The following is a 19694-nucleotide window of genomic DNA, read 5'->3' on the forward strand; positions in this document are numbered from 1 at the left end:
TTAGATGACAAATCAGTCACCTGAGTGACTGGGCTGAACATCCCCAGGACAGAAAATGTCTGCAAAAATGTGCTGGAGTGAGAGGCAGGTTTCTGAGGTCTCCATATTTACTGAAAAGGAAAGCAGGCTTAAGTCATTCTAACAATGAGAAACAGATGGGCTTGCTCTGTTGTAAATACAAACACCCAGGAACCACTGCCAAGCCAGTCTTCCAGGTACTTGTTGCTGGGTATAAAAGTCATGGAATAAAAATAACTAGATAGTCTAACAAATCTCATATACAAGAAAAAAATGAAAAGAAATTTTTTTCTTTAAAAAATGTAAGCAAAGCATCTGACCTCACCATGGAGGCGACAACTAATCATGCTTGTTAAATGGTCACTGTTCACAACAGCAGCAAAAACAAAAAGGCATTCAACAAAAAGAGAGTGGGAAGATGTACCAAGACTCGCCAGTCCCGTCCCAGAAGTGCGCCTGTGAGGTCAATGGCCTTGTTTCACATGCAGCACACAACGGTCCTCTGTGAGGTGCAAGTGCCCGTCACGGGCAGCCCTCTTGTTTCTGCCAACAGCCTGTTCAGTGGGCACCCTGGTCCCCTGAGCTCTCAGACTGACATCTTCTACGCAGACTGATTAGGAAAATGTGTTTTCCTCTTGACGGAGTCGGGGTGCTTTCTAAGGAAGCACTTGTTTCAAATTACAATCTTCCTTGCAGTACTTGAATTTGACACCTGCCCCATAACTCACAAATGCCCAAGGAAAAAGCCCTGGCCCTGAGGCTAGCTCTGCCGTGACACTCAGCCTCCCACGCCCACAAGGGCAGGGCAAGGCCTGTCAATTGCTGGCCCGCAGTCAACACTGAATCACCGTGCAAGGAAAAGCTCCCTCTCCTGATGACAGGCCTCAGAAAGAAGCCCCGTCTCCCTCACGGAGGGAGAGCTACACTGTGTAGAAAAGCTGTCACACTGAGAAGCTCCTGCTGCACTGTCCTTAGGGTAACAAAAAAGAAGAATATATAACAGGGTTTTCAAAAGTGTTACAGAATGTTGGGTTCCCTTACAACCATTTTATATTTGCTTATTTATTTATTTATGAAGAAATATGTTTGTCTTGTTCCTACCTCTGACTCTGGTTTGGTTTCTAGGTTACAAAGCAAAGCAATCTACCAGGGAGAAAATCCAGATTGGCTGTACTTTAACTTAATATTAAAGCTTCCGCAATTTTATTATTGACGGAAATTTGTAAATAATTTTCTCAGGCCCAGCACGTTGCTCTGAAGCTGTTCACTCTTCCCTCTGTTCTGCAGGCTAACTCAAAGAGCAGAAGCCAGAGATAGGCCAGAGCAAACAGGGAGGCTCATGGGAAGCCCTGGGGGGTACAGGAGTCCTGACAAATGCTACATGCTTCCAGCTGGCAGAGAGCTCTTCTCTGGAGCATAGGCCACCCTCAAGAGACCCGCAAGGTCCCGGGGAGGGCTCTACACTCCAGGCAGCAGCCCCAGAATGGAAGAAGAAGGCAGGGGTGATGGCTGGAAGGTGTATCCGTGCAACAGGCTGCAACACTCAGCTCAAGCCAGTGCCTGTCCATCATTCCTCACCAGTGGCCAGAGGAGCAGGTGACGACTTGCTCAGCAGGATGACATGCGACCAAGAACATTTCCACTCCAAGGTGCAAACCACGCCTGACATTCGGCAGCTTTTCCTTGCAGCTGGGTGGAAGGGAGCATTCAGCTCTACCTCAGCTCCTTAGGATTCTGTGACCATGCTCTGGCACAGTATATCCTCCATTTCTAACCAAGGGCATCGCCACACATTGGATGCTGATGTTGAGCCTCCTGACCCCCCCACCCCCCCACCCCCCGCAGCCTGCCTGCACAGCCTGTGGGCTCCAGAGTGGCCGGGACAAGAGGTGCTCTAGTGGCTACTTCAGGATGCCCAACCTCAGCCCCGATTCTGTAGGCATTTGGCACATCCACACCTCTGCCCCATCTCAGGTGACTGGGCTAGAGCTGCAGGGGACACCAGTGCCACCTGAAATCTGTTTTAACATGTTTTTTTTTTTTTTTCCAGCTCATCACATATGCAACATAGACTCAGAAGAAACACTTGGGAATACACCAACTCCTTTCAACCAAGTTACTCACGAAGTTCCTGAGCCTGAGAAGTTTGCCATTAATTCTCCACTGAATTCAGACAGCTCCTTCCCACTTGGTTCCATAAAAGCTCAGCCCACTTCTCTAGGCACAAGAAAAGGGCATGTCAAGAACCCTGTCTGAAGCATAAAAAGCTGTCCAGTGAACCACGGGAAAGTTGCAAGGTTTTTTGATTGTGTCTTCATGGCCCTTAGGGAGGTGGGAAATTCCACCGTGAAGTAGAGGCCCTGATCTCCAGGTGTGTTTACTGGGAAAGAGTGACCTGGTCAGGGGCCTCATGGCTTCAGGGTCCAAAAACATTGGCAAACCCCTTTGCCCTGGGCTCTCTTGCCACCCTCCTCAGCTGGTTCCTGGAAGCTCCAGGGGTCTCCATTCAGGGGTCTCCCTTCAGTGCCTCTCCTGTGGTATCCTAAGGCCTCCTTCACAACACCCACTCAGCTGCCTCTCCCCACCAGAGTCAGGACCATTAGGGCAGAGATGATGGAGAGCCCGCCTCCCCAGGTTCCAGCCCAACAAGTAAGAACAGGACTGTCAGTGAACTGTACAGGGGACCACAGAGGCCGGCCTCTCCTGCAGCCTGAGTCCTGGCTTCACCCCTGCCGGGCTCCCCTCTAGGCCCTTGAAGCTATTGTGGAGAGTGGTTTCCAGACTTCTAGGAGGGGGACTTGCCAGGCCTGTTGCCACCAGGTGACCAGGGCTCCTTGGCCTGTCTACCCACTCAGGCTGCCTGTAAACCCAGGGATCCTCAGTCCCTTTCTACACAAAGTCAAGGCACCTGAAGAAGCCAGTTCTGGCTGGGTGTCAAGACAGCAGGACTCAGGACCACTCTGAATGCACCACTAACCTCCTGCACTGAGGTTCATTGTGATCCCTTCACAGAGATGAAGGACTGAGAAACACTAAGGACTGGACAGACGTTAGGACCAGGCACAGAGGTAGTGGTGGGTCCTCCAAGCAAAGGGAAGAGCATCAAGTCATGTACTTAGGTTCAAAGGAATTTTTAGCCAATTAAATATAAAGTCACCATTTATGACAATTTCCCAACTAGAAGCACCCAGGCACAAGAGGGTATCACATATCAAGAGAGGAGAGATCTCAGACATAGCTGTAGCTATTAGCAGAGCGGAGTAACTACTGTGTGATGAAGGCCAGAGGGGCCAAGCTCCCAGACGCAGTACAGAGAATTGTCCCAAAACATGGCTTCCTGGTCTGTAAAGTGAGGTTGACAGTATCTCCACTCCCCTACTCCCCGTGAGTGTGGACACATCCGTGACAAGGGCCAGCTCCCCGTACAGCAGGCCTGGGGAGTAAGAGGGAGGCTGCGCTGCTGCTTGTCACTATACTTGCTCTGTGACAGCCTCTGCCAGGGTTTCAGAGGCTTGGAGGGAAGTGGGGGTAGGTTGACAGGGCTGTGCCACACAAAGGCTACCCTGGCAAGGGGTGACCATTGCTCTTCCTGAGGTCAGCACATGTCCCTGCTCTGCTCACAGAAGGTCACCCTCTCCGGCAGTGCCAGCAACGCAACTGCATGCTCCTGTGACTCACACCCAGCTTTAATCCTGCCTGCAGTTCCCTAAGGGGCGGTGCAGGGTCAGCTTCTGCCCCTGTCCCCACACCCCACATGTGATGGGCATTCAGTGTGTATTTACAGAACATGGCTATGAAGAAAAATAATGGTGTACATTAAGGAAATTCCTGGCAGACATCATTTTGTGAATTAAGCTTTGCTGAAAGCTTCACATAAACTATTTTAAAGCAAAACTCTTCTTCCAAAATGGATTCAGAATGTTTATACCTTTGGAAGTTAAAGACTCACCACATTTAGAACACACATGCACAAAAACATGGTTTCTGCAAAATAAGGAATAGCTAGAAAACAGCCTTTAATTCAGATTAAAAACAAGATATCATTAGGCACAGTGGCACACGCCTATAATTCCAGTAACTGGGGAAAATGAGGTAGGAGGATGGTGAGTTCAAAGCCAATCTCCCCAACTTAGGCCCTAAGGAATTAGTGAGACCTTGTTTCAAAATAAAAAATAAAATAAAATAAAAAGGGCTAGGGATGGGGCTCAGTGGTTAAGCAACCCTGGTTTCAATCCCTAGTACCAAAAGAGAGAGAGAGAGAGAGAGAGAGAGAGAGAGAGAGAGAGAGAGAGAGAGAGATGTTGACCATAACTGTTCTCACCTCAATAATCATGGGAAGTCCTGCCTGTTCTAGAGCCTTCTGAAAGCCACTTCCTTATGAAGTTCTAGTCACATGGAGAAGACCCACCTGGGCTGCAGCCAGAGCCTGGGGCTGTGACTGCAGCCAGCCACCTGTGCTCTGATCCTGCAGAACCCTTGCCACCACCACCAAAGCCCCAGGCTGAACCTCCAGGCAGTCCAGGTGTCCTGTGTCTTCCCAAGGTCATTGTCCCCTTATCATAAGTGGGCATCTGGGATCCTGAACAAGGGGGTGTGGACAAGCAGTGTGGGGCACACGTAACCCTTGAGGTTCCTTGTGCAGGGTGACAATGAGGCATATCCTGTTGAGGACACTTGGAGGCTATTTCCTCACTGTACCTGGGGGCCAGGGCCGTACATTGCCACCTTGATGTTCACTAACTGGGGCCAGCTTCCACTCAGTATCCTGGGCTCTTTGGCTGACTCAGTCCTGTGACAAGGACCATGGGCCTTATCAGGGAGGTTCCTGACTCACAAGCAGGGTAGGATGGGGACAGCACCTCAGAAACAAGTAGAACCACAGATGGGGGAGGCGGGAGGAGAGACACAGCCAGGGCTCTGCTGGCACTGTCCAGCAGTGGCTACTACCAAGGCCTCTGGCCACCTGAAGACCTTGCAGCATGGGCTCCAGACCTAGAACCCAGGATCCTTTCCACCCCACAGAGGTGCCAGAGCACCAGGCAGCACCTATAATCACCTCCCACCCAAAGCACACTCCAGGAAGAGGCCATCCCCAAAAGGGACTCTGAAGCCATTATATTAGAAAGGGTAGTTCCTCTGCCACGACACCCAAAAGCATCCACGAGAGGAAGAGTCCAGAAACGCAGAGGCCATGATGCCACCTGTCCTGGCCCCGAGCAGAGTGTCCAGTGAGCTTCAAAAAAACCTTTTGGCTGAGAAAATGCTTGGTTTTTCTGAAAGAAATACTGGGTTAGTGCCGTGGTCATCTGTCCACACTGCTCATAAAATCAGAGAAAGAATTCTGGGTTAGTTCAGTGATCATCTGTCCACACTGCTCACGAAATCAGAGGAAGAACTCCAACAAGCCTGAAGAGGAATGTGCAGCCCTATCAGCCAAAAGCAGGATGAGTAACCGGGAAGCCCCTTATGAGGAGTCAACAAGTCACGGGGAAAGCCTTTTATGGGTCACAAACCATGCCTGCTGCCCATTTGTAGTTCAGTTTTAAAATTCTGATCATTCCATCAGTCAGCAAATGTTGAACAACCCCACAGGCTGATTTCCCTCCATCTCTCCCCTTCTGCAAGAGTCTCAAACCCATCTACACCACTTCAAGCCTGTGAAATCTCCCAAGCAAGTTCCTCACCCCTGACCCCACTCTTGCACACGTTTGCACATGCGAGTGGCTTCTGTTCACAGCCTCTGAGGTCACCTGTGACTGGCCCTCCACCAGACTTACCCCACACACAACCTCACAATCCCACCGGAAACTCAGTTTTGAAGAAGTTAGTTCCTCAGTTAGAAACCTATTCCCCAGTTAAAAACAAACAAAAGACCTGCATGCTGGTGAGCCACAGAGCAATGGCAGGCTGGGGCTCTCTAGGGCTAGTGGAAGGTCAGCGGGGCAGGGTCAGAGTCCCTGGGCCTGCAGAAGAGTTTCAGGTCTTTTCTCCCTTTCGGGACCTCAGCCCTTCACTGCCTGCACCCTCTCCAGGGCCCTGCAGAGCTCCTCGGGAGGCAGGCAGCAATGGTCTCCATGCCTTGCAAAGCTAGTGGGAACCCCTCATGCAGACACAGGCATGGGAGGGATTTGTGGGGAGGTGCAAGGACCCCAGGGACCTTCCTCCCCTATCAAGACACAGTCTCTGGGTATTCGAGCTAATACAACTCCTAACCATGTGTGCATTCGGGTCTTAGCACTGTACCCACGTCCACTTCTGACAAATATGGCAGTTCTAACAGGTGCACCTGCAGGGAAGCCCATAGAGGACACTTGGAATTTTCTGTGCCACCTTTGTGACTTCTGTTCATCTAAAATAATTCCCAAATAAAAATTTTCGAGAAAGCTAACATGAAGAATGTTCCTTTTTTTTTTTTAAGAAAATGAATCACCACCCCAACCTCATCTAGTTCGTTTATGTGAAATTGTGCAGTTGCCTAAAGACAGCAGCTGTCATAAGAGGAGGCCCACCTAGGGGGTTGGGGCAGGACCCTCCCTGTGACACGGCAAGGGCTGCACAAAGACCTCCAGGAGATTCAGCAGTGTGGAGGCTCACGGGATTCTGTGGACAAGGAACCTCAACAAAGCTCACCAGCAGCCCAGGAACTAACCATCCCAGAGGAGCTTGCAGCCAGCAGAGAACCGAGGTCCCAAGTCCCCTGCAGGTACATGTGTGCTGAAGGCAGTCTGATCCTAGAGAGCCCTTCCCCTTCCACTACTCATGAATGATGAAAAGTAAACCAGGATCATTTCAAAATAACAAATCCATTTTGAACAGCTTTGAAGATGAACAAGAAAAGTAATGTTAAGTAATGGGATGCCAAAAAAATTAAGCGGCACAGAGTGAAAGGCGTGGTGTTTCTTGGTTTTGTTTCCTCTTGGTGTCATTAAGTCTGATTAGCTTAACCACTGAAAGCAGGGAGTTCCTCTGGTGTCAGTAAACAGTAATGGACGCTCCTGCCAGGAACTTCCTCCAGAGGCCTGGCACTTGCCAGACTTGCCCTCCTTCTAGTGAGCTTCCCACCTCTGGGGTCTGTGGAGGGAGAGCTGGGTGAAGCTGGGAAGCTGAATTTTGAACCATCTGTCTGTCAGGCCTCAGGTGCATGGGTGTGAAGCTATTTGCCAGCATTTAACAGTTAAGCTACTTCTCTGAAAGCCAGGTCTGACTGCTTGTGACATATCAGAACATTGAGACCATGCTCTAGTTTGGCACAGAGTCAGCCTGCAATGGACAGCAGTGATCCCTTTGCTCCTGACATGCTGGCCAGCTCACAAGTCCCACCCAACCTAGGGGGCTCACCCGTACCTCCTGGCTTCAGAAGCCCTGAGTTTGCTGCACCTGCCCTGCAGAACCTTCCAGATCTAACGCAAACTGCTCACTGGTAAAGAGTTCTCTGTGCAGCTCCCAGCACATGGGAACTTCTATACGGTTTACACGTGTGTTGGTATAACACACCAACACCTCTGCGTGGTGGGGAGCTTCTGTATGAAGCACAAGAAAAAAGTCCCAATACTGATGCCCCACAGGAGGGCGGGCTCCAGAGCCCTCAAGTCACTATGCCCAGAGCTGCTCAAGGAGGTTTTCCTGTGAGGGCTATTTGGGTCAGACCACAGGGCCACTGCAGGCAGGATAACAACCTTCCAGATCACTGTTATATAACTCAAGTGTTCTAAAGTAAAACCCAGGGCTCTGCTCTTTGACTCCTTACAGGACCAATTTTAGAGGAGAAACTACAAGGACAGAGCACTTGAGATGTAGTTGTTCATAACAGTGTCAGACTGCTGCATCAAAGTGGACTAAGAATCAGGTAAGATGACCCAAAGAACATACCTACCTGAAATTTTCATAAGTAGGATAATTTTTAGCTACTGGAGCAATGAAGAGAAACACAGGGGAATAAATTGGTTTGAAACTATTTGAAAAACATGTTATTTTTAGAAGAGTGAAGATTGGCCTTCAGGTTCTTTTCTAACAAGATGTCCCAGAAGTTCAGAGGCCCTTCTTATTTGAAAAATAAGTTTAACACTTTCTCTCTCTCTCTCTCTCTCTCCTCTCTCTCTCTCTCAGCAAAAGCTTTGGTAAAGGCCATCATGTTGCTGAACTTGACCTTGAAAATGCCCAGCATTTCATAACACAGCAGCTTTTCTGGTTCGGCTTCTACTTCTCAACACTCTACTTTCCAATCAACACCCTGAGCCCTGCAGGAATCTCAGGAACTGTGAGGAAACTACCTCCTTCCCTCTGAGCTGCTTCAAAGGCCAAGTCCCTTCTGAAGAAGGGGACCGACAACAGAAGCAGAATTAGTCACTGTAGCCCAGCTGCTGCCAGCACTTACCTATGGTCTTGTCCAGACATGTCTGCCCCCCAACCCTGAGCAAGGGGTCCTGGCCACAGCTGCTGGCTGGGGAAGGCCTGTCCTATTTTGTTCCCAAGCCGCATGAGAGGGCTGGGCAGGGGTCCTGGCCACCAAAGGTGTCCCATCAGATTAGCTACTTTCTAAGGACTTCGATTGGTTCTCTGCACAGATGGGGAATCTGCTGTTTCAGCCAGCTTTTTCATTGCTATGACCAAAAAACCTGACAAGAACAATTAGAGGAGGAAAAGTTTATTCAGGGCTCATGGTTTCAGAGGTCTCAGTCCCTAGAGGGCCAACGCTATTGCTCTGAACCACAGGTGAGAGAGAATGTCATTACCGAAGGGTGTGGTAAAGGAAAGCAGCTGGGAACGTGGTTCCAGGAAGCAGAGAGAGTTCTGCTCAACAAGGACAAAATGTAAACCTCAAATGCACATCCCCAGGGACCACCTCCTCCAGCCACACTCTACCTGCTACAGTTACCTCTGGGTTAATCCCTATTGGGATTAAGGCAGGACTGGGTTAAAGCTCTCAGAATCCAGTCCACCTCTGACCCTTCTTGCATTGTCTCACACACAAGCTTTTAGAGGACACCTCATATCTAAACCATAACAACTGCACAGGGGTGAAAGGGAAAACTGGCAGGCTGAGAACCACAGCAGGACCCTACAGGAGGAAGCAACACAGACTGCTGTGTGCCTGGGAGGCACTGCTGGGCAGTCCTGATCAGAGACCAGTCAGATGTGTAGGTGATGCTCAGATCTCCACCTTCCCCCAGCATCCTGGAAACCAGCCCCATCCTCCAAGCTAAATGGAACTTCTCCTCTGTGCCTGGAAAAGCCTAACTGACACTTTCTCAATAGAAGGTTTTTGTAGTGTTTCGTAAAACATAACTCCGTGAATAACTAAGGTATTTACTTTGACAAGGAAGAGTTTTGAAGGGATCAATCATCTCTATTAGGACATGGGCAACAAAACCCTCTTGAACAGATGAATTTGCAGAAATCATGTGCTAAGTAATGTGCTGCTTCCTATAATCCATAAAAGCTTGAAGCTTTTTTGGTATTCTATGCTGTATCCCAAGGAAGAAGACTGACAGCCATGTGCATGAACCTTAAAAAGTAAGAAGAGACACCAAGAAGCAGAAGAAAAAAAAATGAATGTGGTATTGCTGATGGCAATTACTCAAAAGGTCATATAACTGCAAATAAAATATTTGGGTGGAGATGTGGGGTTGTCAGTACCATGTACAGATATATGTGACCATCACTGGCAAGTTTGGCATAGAAAACAAAACTGCGGAAAGCCCGCCCACCTCAGCTCCCACTAAGTTAAGCTTTAATAAAGCCTCGGTTGGCGGCAACTAAAAAGTGCGCTTCCAAGTACCTGAAGAAACTGTCAAGGCAGATGACAAAATTCAGTGATTGGCAAGCTTGACATAATTAGTTAACTAGATATAAGGACATGGTGACTATTCTTAGTAGGGAAGCCGGAGACAAACCCCAAACGAACCAGCCAGGCTCAGGTGGACCAGTGAGGCTCCTACAGCTTGGAAGGGCAACTTGGCCAAAGCAGGACAGGAATTGCCACAGCCTTCCTGGACCCGGTCAGTGAGAAATGCCATGGCCCAGGCTGACAGGTGAACTGAGACTCGGAGCATCCCACAGGGAGCACAGGCTCTGACTGCCCCTTGGTCTCCTTGCCCTTCTCACCCATTCTAACCAAGACACGCATTCCAGTTCAGACTACTCCCTGGGCTGCATCTAAACCCCAAAATGTATTTTTTTTCTAGTCCTTTCTTGGCTCTTTCTTTCTCTTTCTCTCTCCTTCTTTCTTTCGCCTTATAACAAAATACCCACTCAAAACTGTCTAGAAGAACTGAAAAACCAGCCTCTACCTCAGAGCAAAGCCTGTCCAAGGAAGGGACATGACCTTTGTCCTTGGAAAGACCCACAGAGCACTCCTAGGCACATTCCCACCCTGCTAAGTTGTTTATCTACAAATAACAGGAGAGATCTGCTGCGCCAGGTGTCCCTGACTCAGGCTAGGTGGGGATCCATAGAAGCCCCCTAGCAGCCACCAATCAGCATGAGACAGGGAAATACCTGGGATGCCAGATGACCCTCCCAGTAGTTTATGGTGGTTGATAAGGTGTTGGGAAACCATGTAGTTCAGCATGAACACCCCTCTTGGCTTAAACCAATCAGTTCAAATGAATACCCCTTTTGTACTGACCAATCACCCCTACCCAACTTGTTCCTGCCAGTGAATGTGCTAATCATGTTTTAGAGTTGTTATTTGATTTTCCCTCGGTGTGTGATGATTTGCTAAGAGATGCTATGATGTATGTGAAGTCCCTGCCTTCTCCAAAGAATGTATAAAACTGCTGCAAACCCTGGGCTGGGGGCCTCTCAGCATCACCAGCTGCTGTGTGTGCGTGCGCGCGCGGAGGACCGAGCTAGCTTGCAATAAACACCTCTTTGCTGCTTACATCAATCTTGGTCTCTGGTGGTCTTTTGGGGGTCCCGAATTCGAGAGTAACAGAACAAAATCCGCGTCCCCCTGAAGCTGCTCCTCTCCCAGCCTTCTGAAACCAGGCACACCAGCCCCTCCCTGATGGTTCCAAGACTGGCAGATGAATGGAAGCATGGGCGGAAAGGTGACCCCACACCTTAACACCCCTGTTCAGCCTCCTAGAACACAAGTGGCTCCCTGCAAAGAAAGCTCTCAGGCCCTGTCCTACACAGTCTCCACAAGGGGTGGGCTGTGCATCACCAGAGGCAGTGTGGGAAGGAGGCACTGGCCAGGCAGAGCTGTCCCCAGCTGGCAGAAGCATGAGGGGAATAGCCAGGCCAGTAGAAGCACACAGCTGTGAGCCTGGCTTGAAGTCTGAGGGAGGAAAGTCATTTCATATCTGCTCTGACAACATGGGTCTAACAGAAGAAGCTATTTGAAGAACTATTGAAGAACTATTTGAAGGCTCTTCTACCCAACAACGAGAGTTAAGTCTGCTTTCAATTCTGGGAGATCTCAAAGGATGAGTTTCTGTCTATCCTTCAAATAAACTTAGGGAAGCATTCTTTCATTTAAAAACAGTGGATACCAGTTGAGTGGGACAGAGGCCCTAAGAAGCTGGCCTTAGGAGATGGTGGTACCGTGTGACCGGGGGCCCTGGCAGGTGAGCATGGCAAATCCCACAGACCTCAGTCTCTTCCTTGAGAATGGTGAGGTCTGAGGAGACTTCTTGAATTCTTTCACCTCCAAAATCCATTTGCTTTCCATTGAAAAGATTCAATTTCACAAGCAACACTTGATTTTCTGCAGAAAAGACACCCAGGGAGGGACAGTAGGGAGTGCCATCTGTCCTAAGAGCTCCAGAAGCACAAGGCAGCTGGGGAAAGGACTGCAAAAGCCACTTTTGTTAAAACACTCGGGCTGACTTTCACAAGGAAGGAGACAAAACCACTCAAGTCTTCAGGCCAAAGTTCCACAAATGAACTTCGATTTTAATATGCAAATGTAAGATCACAGAATTTGGATAAGCTTTTAAGAAAGGACCTGGAACTACTACTGTCAGCACTAATAAGAAAGTTCAAAGTGCAGCGGGTTTGAGTAAATCAAAGAACAGAACAGAAAGACTAACCCATAGATAAAGCGCTCCTCAGAGGTCTGCACTTGAAGCAACCGGACAGAGCCGGCAGCACACAAGTCTCAGGGAGGGAGGGGGACTGCACAGCTGCAAAGGTGAGAAACATTCCCAAGGACAAACCAACACAGGACAATGAGTCCTCCTGATGTCACTGGGAGCCCCAGGGCCAGGGCAGTCCTGACAGGCCTGGCCTGACTTTCCCAGAAGGACTGCAGGAAGCTGCCCCAACATCTCTGGGCTCCAGTTTCCTCCTCTCTAAAGTGGGAACTGTAAGTGCCTTGCCCACTTTTCAGGATGACACAAATACCAAGCCAAAAACACAAGTGCAAGTAGTGGTGCAAGAATAAAAGAAACTTGGGGATAGGGCTGTGCAGAGATTAGAGAACAAGGCCAACTTTGGGGGGATCCTCAGCCTAGAGGCCAGCCTTCCCCAGGAGGGAGGTCCTGAATCCAGAGGAGGCCAGGCTTCCCCAGAAGGCCAAATCTGAAGGCCAAGCTTCCCCAGGAGGCTAGGTCCTGAGCCCAGAGAAGGCCAGGCTTCCTTGAAGGGAGGCAGGTCCTGAGTCCAGAAGCGATGGCCCTGGGGAAGCCCAAAGGAAGTATATGTGGACAGCAGCTGGGCCTGGGACCTGCAGGGGTCCACTGGGTCTTCCCTGTAGGAGTAAGGAAGCCAGCAGGACCTGGAGATGGAAGGATCCATCTCCAAGCAGGGATAGCGGGAAGGGATGGGGCAGGGTGAGGCCTTCAAGAGCTCCAGAGCTTGAGGTCAGGACTCCTGCACTGCGTTTTCAGATACGCACCCTGAAATTTTTCCTTAGGGCACTAAAGAGGCCCACCGTGCGCAAACAGTCAAAACCATGATACAATGAACTATGCAATGACAGCTAACCTGCCCACACATGGCCACAGAACAAATGCATATTTACAAAGCTATAGGAGCTGTTTGCTTATGGTTGGCTTGCAACCAACTTTTTTTTTGGGGCAATGTTGGAGATGGAGCCCAGGGCCTTGAGTGTTGAACATACTGGCAAGTGCTCTAACACTGAGCTTCACCCTAGCTCTTGCAACCTAATTTTCTTTGAAGTTTTGAGTACATGCTGATTCCTGGAACAACCTTTGCAGCTTTTAAACAAAAATCAACAAACATTAGAAAGGCAAATAAATCTGTGCACTAGACATTTCAAGATTAAAAAGGTAAAGTACAGAGTACATTTAACACTGGTAATTTCTAGTTACGTAAAAATGATGATTACAGCATTGTCATAAGGCACATGCTTTGACAGAAGCAGACCTTGCACACCATACCATGTGTTTTCAAAGCTGCAGCCTGCAGAGCAGGTAACTTATTAAACTCACAAACCTTACTACACTTTCTAGGAGCAATAAAGACATCTTAATTCAGACTATAAAAACAAGAATTCATGTAATCTAAGGAAAAAAAACCCATTCAACCATGCAAGAGACTTCAGTAGCATCATTTATGGGAAGGAGTAGCTCCTTACAGAATAATTCTTACAGAATAATACATTGAAAAAAAATCTGTAATTAGCACTACCCTAGGAAGAGACATAGGTAATTTAAAGTTTGTGATTAGCTAATAGTATCAACAAGTAAAAAGACATTATTTTCAAGTACTTTGAAATAACTTCATCAGCAGAATTTATTTTCAATTAACATGTCAATTAAAAGTATTCTTATTTTCTCATTGAATGAGTAAAATGCACCTGTCATGGGCACTAAAAAATAATAAAACTGCACTTCAATGTGTTGGTCTACCGTTAAAACTATCTTATAGTTTAAAAAAACGACTCCCTTCCTTTTTGGAGCAATGGCATAATGACTTGTTTGGATATAATGTACCACTCCATTGCTTTTGGTCTTTCCTCTTAAGAGGGGGGAGGGGAGCAGCCCTTGGGAACCTGAATAGAGCTTTACTGAGAAGTGAAGGATGCAGGAGGGATAGCCAGGGTTCAGGTTTGGGTTCTTGATGTGAGTCATGCCCCGCCCCCCGCGCCCCCCCTCCCGTGCGATGGCCACGCATAGGGCACTTCTCTGGAAGAGAAGGCAGCTTTTTGAAAAATTGAATGCACGATGCAGCCATTCCACTTAGAGGTCTTCACCCAAGGAAAATGAAAGTGTGCGACCACACACCAGGACTTGCACATGCACGTTCATAGCACTTGTGTACATGATAGCCAAAAACTAGAAACAGCCCAAGTGCCCATCGGCACATGAACGTGGCAGATCCATAAAACGGAACACCCATTGGCAACAGAAAGGAACAAGTTATTGACTGGCACAAGGCTTGGTGAATGTCAAAACAGTCCTATGGGCTGTGGAGAGCACTTTGCTGACAAGATGAGTACTCACTGCGTGACTCCACTCACATAGAAAATATAGGCTGATCTGCAGTACAGCAGCAGATCGGGTTGCTTAGGGAAGCTACTACCAAAGGCACAAAGGATACTCTGGAGGAGAAAGACATAGCCACTATCTTGATTTTGGTGGTGGTTTCACAGATGTGTCAGAAACCATCCATATGTCATGCAAGTGACTCACATGTCAAAACTCATCAGATGATGCATTTGAAATACAAGTCATTCATTGTACATCAATTATACCCCAACGAAGCTATTTTTAAAGAAAAAAGCTAAAAGAAAAAAAAAAGGAGATGCATTTGCAGAGACAGTCAGGACAAGCTAAACTTGGAGGACTACGCTCCCTGGAGGAGGGAACATTCATGAAAAACCATGGAGAAAAGAGGTGAGATGACATCATCTAGAAAAAGAAGGACTCTGAGGCCTTCCCTGGAGGTGCAAGGGTCCCTCAAACAGAGAAAGCCTCGAGTAGGCATGAACTGAGGTCCTGGGCATGCAGAAGAAAACAGAAACCAGCTGCTTCTTGAAGAAGCTCCTGGTTTCCCTCAGGATGGTCCTGCCACTCAGGAGAGGAGGAAGAGGCCAGCAGGCAGGAGTTCATCATGAGTGCAAACTTACAGGAGCAGGCCTCCTACGTGACATTCAAGGACTACTACCAGGAATGGCTCTCCCCTCTACATGGCTTTGAGTTTACCAAGTACTCACATACCAGAGGGTCAGGGCCAGACCAGGTGGAGGGCCGGCAGGGCTGCCCAGGGACGGCAGTCTTGGTTATGGGTAGGTGCTTCACACTCCCCCAGTTGTGGAGCACCTGTAGGCACAGGGGACAGGGCTGTGGAAAAGAAAACTTGCTGCCAGGCTTGCTGCCAGGCAGCCCTGTCACAGCAGTGTCCTGGCAATCAGTATGTGCCCTTCAGGGCTTCTCAGGGTTGCTCAGTGCTCCTTCTCCAGAGCATAAAGCATCACAAGGCTTGTGCCCTCCCAGGGCACCAAGGGAGGGGTGGCTCCCTTTACAGAGCAAAGGTCTGAAATCCCTCCTAAACATAGCTTGTTTAGAATCTGCCCCTAAATCTTCCCTAGATCAAGGACAGCTGATGGTCAGCACAGTTCCCGCACCTCAGGACCTAAGTCTTCCTGAGGCACATCCCTGAGCTGAGAGGAGGGAGGAGCACTCTGCCAGAAGAGAACCAAGTAGTGAGATTGGGTTGTTTCGGTTTCCTTCTGTCCTTAGTAGCAAGGATGTTAAAGACAGAGAGCGTCTTCAGGAAATCTTTTAGGTTATGGCAAAAGGGGGGGGGCACTGCTTCCTTTCCTTTCAATTATTTTAAGCATTAAAAGAAGGGGGACACTACCCCAGAGTCAGGCCCCACAAAAGACAAAACCTCTTTCTTAGGGGTGGGACCAGGAAAGGGCAGAGGTGAATGGGGTAGGGGTAGGGCTGGGGCTAGGAGGGAGGACAGGTGTGAGGCTGGGGTGGAGTAGAAGTAGGGTTAGGGTGAGTGGAGGAGGGCAGGGTTGGGGCAGGAGGAAGACAGAGGTGGGACCAGGGTGCAGCTGGGGTAGGGCCTGGTGCTCTGTTTCTGGGAGGATGGTCAGAAGGCCTCCACAGCAAGAGAGAGCTGAGTCTGAGATAATCAGAGGAACTGGGTGCTTGAGTTCTGGCAGAGGTAAAAGCCCTGAGACAGTATAAGCTTCTAGGTGAAGAGAACCCTGGATCCACCTGCTCCTGCTGGTAAGCATGGGATCCCCAACACATTAAGGAAAAATATTCTTTGAACCCCTTCAAGACACAGCTCCTCTTCTACATATCCCTGTGCTAGTCCCAGGATCCTGTCCTCATGCTCACAAGGTCTCCCACTTACAAAGGCAGCACTGAACAGGACTTCACTGAAGTGTTTTTAAAGCTAATGATAGAAACCCATAGTAAAAATAAACTTTGTTATATTATAACCTAGTGCATATGCAAACAGAAACAAGTTTTCAAATCACCAAGCTTCCTGTGACTACTTCCAATACAGTTCACTCTATATTACGGAAATGCTAAGGTGACTTTGCAGATAACTTAGTAATTTTATTCAAATGCAAATCAAAACATGAAAAAATTTAAATATTAATTTCCTGTTTTCCTATACAAATACTTTAAAATAGTGGAATCTAAATTTATGTGCTCATGGAGAAAATGCCTAGGGGGACATGTTCAGGAGACCTGGGGGGTAGGTGGGGAAATAGTTTGGGAGGAATCCTAACAGAAACATTGCTTACTAGGGGAGGAGACACCTTTGGTTTCAAAGATGGCGCAATAATTGTCACAATGTTCACAAAAACAAGAAGAGAAAGCAGGACCACCATGCTTTGGGAGGGACTGTTTGGACTGCTCTTAAGTGTCAGGTTGGAGGCATTTCTATCTCCCCACAATAGAGCTTGAGCCACACATGGACTGCAATGTGGCTGGGACCCACACCTGGCATACTGGATGGACACATGCTGCTCAATACATTCTGCCTCATAACTTTTGAGTAAGAGCTCATTGTTACCATCAAACCCTAACTTTGCATGTAGGCCCAATTTTTAAATTTCTCCAAATGCAAGTGTCTGTGTGATAACAACCTTTTGCTAATCTTCAAGTCATTGGTCAAATACATGGAGTTTAATGAGGTATATTCCTCAAAACACTAAGAAAAAAGGATGGTTTCCATTAAAGGGTACAAGAAACAGTATTGGCTGTAATGGAAAGTTTCCATGTCTGTTAGCTGCCAGGGTAAACTCTAAAACCAGCTGGAATTAAAATGAGTGTGTTAATGTAATAGGTAGTTTCTCAAGGGATGTGAGCCAGTGGGCTGATCTGTCAGCCAAGGGCTCTTTAATAGAAATGGTGCCAATTTTTCTGGGAAACAAAAGTTCCATGCTCACCCCTGAGGTCAGAAGAGCTTGCACCCAATTTCCCGTAGCCCCAGGGTCCCGGAGAGAGAAATCACACCTGCAGGCAAGCATTTCCCATACTGCCACACTGCCACCACGCACAAAATAGCGCTTTTAAACTGTGCCCTTCGGCCCTATTTAAGGGCATCATTAAGGATTTCAAACTCCAACTATTGCTTTATCTCACAATAGTGAGAAATGGGAGAGCTACATTCATTATGTTTTTAAGTCATTTAACTGCAGTCCTCTCTAGGGCAAAGGAAATGCCGCGAAGAGAGGGAACCTGCGGACTTAGGAGGCAGCCGTTCTCCCCTACCGCGGCTGCTTTCCTGAATGGAGGCAGTAGCCTCCGGGAAGGAGCAGTTAAGTGATTCCTTTATCAAAACCAGGAGGGACTCACCGCAGAGGCGAAGGAAGCGAGAACCCCTCCCGCATCCAGGCAGTTCAATTCACCCCGTCGCCCCACCCCCTACCCCATCCCTGGCCCACTACAGCTCGGGTTTCAGAAGGGAAGAAAGTCTGGAGGAGGGTGGTCAACCTTCCAAACGCAGGCCCCTCGGCATAAGCGAGAAGGAGGTGTGGGCTGGGGACTACGTGCGTGCGCACAGGGACAGCCCAGCCACGGAAGAGACAGCAGTGGCCAGGAGGGAGACCCACCACGATCGACAAAGCCTCAACTAGTACGATTTGAAAAACCCCCGCAGGCACTGGCTTCGGTGCCAAAACCTCCCTAGATTTATTTTCAGGCAAGTGACTCACAGCCTCCTCTCCATAAGTAATTCCATAAAAACGAGTCGCCGGTTCCACTAGCCCGACTTTCCGCTGCCCTCTGGCTGCTCCTCCCTCCTCTCCGCCCATCCTGCAAACCAGACAGCGCCCAGACAGAACAGTGGTACCCCAGGGGAGCAGAAAACAGGCTCCCGGCCCCGCCCCCGCCTCCCGAGTGATGAATGGGGCGCGGGCGGGCGCGAGCCCGAGAAAGGGAGTGCGGGGTGTGTACGCGTGTGTGCGCGCGTGGGCACGCACCCGGCCAACTTACGGAGGTGGAGTTGGTCCTCGCTTGGCCCTGGTTTCGCACCTCCTGCTCCCGGAACTGCAGCCCGGCCAGATGCTTCTCTAGCGCCTCCCAGTCCATTGGGGGCACCGGGGGCTCTTCGGGGACGAAAGTCCCGCCGTCCGGGGGCTGAAGACAGGGCCCCCCTGCCACCGGGCCCCTGCCGCCGCGCCGGCCCTCCGCCGGCTGGGGCTTCTGGATCGCCCGCCCGGGGCCCCGGGGGCCGCTCTGCCGGCCGGCCACAACCACATTGCCATTGTGCCTGAGGTCCTGGGGTTCGTAGGGGCGGAGGTTGCCGTTGGGCATTGGGAGCGGCGTGACAGTGGTGACGCTCCGGGCCCCGCCGCTGCCGCTATGGGTCCTGGCGCTCAGGTCCCCGGACTCCCGGGCCGGACAGCGGTCATCCTGGTACCCTCGCTCGTCTTCCTCTTCCTCCTCCTCACGGTCCTCCTCCGGCGCCCACTCATCAATCACCTTCTGGTAGACCGGGAAGGGCGCTTCATAGTCCTCTAGGGCAGATACCAGGTCCAGGCTGCCCCCCGGCGACGACGAGGATTTGCACTCCGAGCAAGGGGTCACTTTGGTGGAGTTGGACTGCGAACTGGAGCGGCTGCTGCTGCTGCTGCCGGCGTCACTGCCTAGATCCATCCCATCCTCTCGGTAGTCCTGGGGGAGGAGGCAGAGAGAGTGAATCGCCGGGCCGAGCTGCTCAGCCGCCGCGCCGGTCGCAAGCCCCCCACGCCCCGGGCCAAGGAGCCCGAGGAGGCCTGGGGGCAAGGGCAGTCCCGGGCCCGAGGTTCCCCTTCGCCCTCCTCCCCCGCACGACCAGACTTCCTGCGGTTAACTAACCCTCAGATTCGCACAGAGGTGCCCGGTCGCCAGCGCGCACATTTCATGCGAGGAGCCCCGGGGCGCGCGCGGACTTTGTTTTAACCATTTTGCGTCGGGCGCGCCCCTGCACCCCGCCCCGGGGATTCTCCAAGAACCGGACGCTTCCCACAGTATTCAAATTCCCTGGGGGCGGGAGCCGAGAAGGGGGAGGGCGCCCACTAATTTCGCACCTCGCAGGGCGGTGAGACCACCCCCACCCCGCCCCGCCCCGCCCCTTCCCCGCCCGCCGCCGCCAGCCGCGGCAGCCAAGGGCTGACTGCACTTTCTAAGCGGCGGCGGGCGACGACAAGGAAGCCGCCGCCCGCCCCTCCTCCCGCTAACACAGGGTCGGGACCGGCGAGCTCTGCCGGAGCGGGGCAGCTTGGCCTGCGCTCCCCGAGGTGCGCCTGCCCA

The 19694-nt window shown here is 50.2% G+C and overlaps 1 protein-coding gene across 1 annotated transcript in view; it reads right to left on the minus strand.

Moving 5' to 3' along the window:
- The window catches only part of Schip1 (schwannomin interacting protein 1), a 99418-nt gene extending 80345 nt beyond the window's left edge, over positions 1 to 19073 (minus strand). Inside the window, exon 1 of the mRNA XM_077795297.1 lies at positions 18396 to 19073. Coding sequence (XP_077651423.1) covers positions 18396 to 19058 — 663 coding nt within the window. The 5' untranslated portion in view covers positions 19059 to 19073. The remainder of the gene's footprint in view (positions 1 to 18395) is intronic.
- Positions 19074 to 19694: the final 621 nt, after the last annotated feature.

This window comes from Urocitellus parryii, chromosome 2, assembly GCF_045843805.1.
Source record: "Urocitellus parryii isolate mUroPar1 chromosome 2, mUroPar1.hap1, whole genome shotgun sequence".
Lineage (NCBI taxonomy): Eukaryota > Metazoa > Chordata > Mammalia > Rodentia > Sciuridae > Urocitellus > Urocitellus parryii.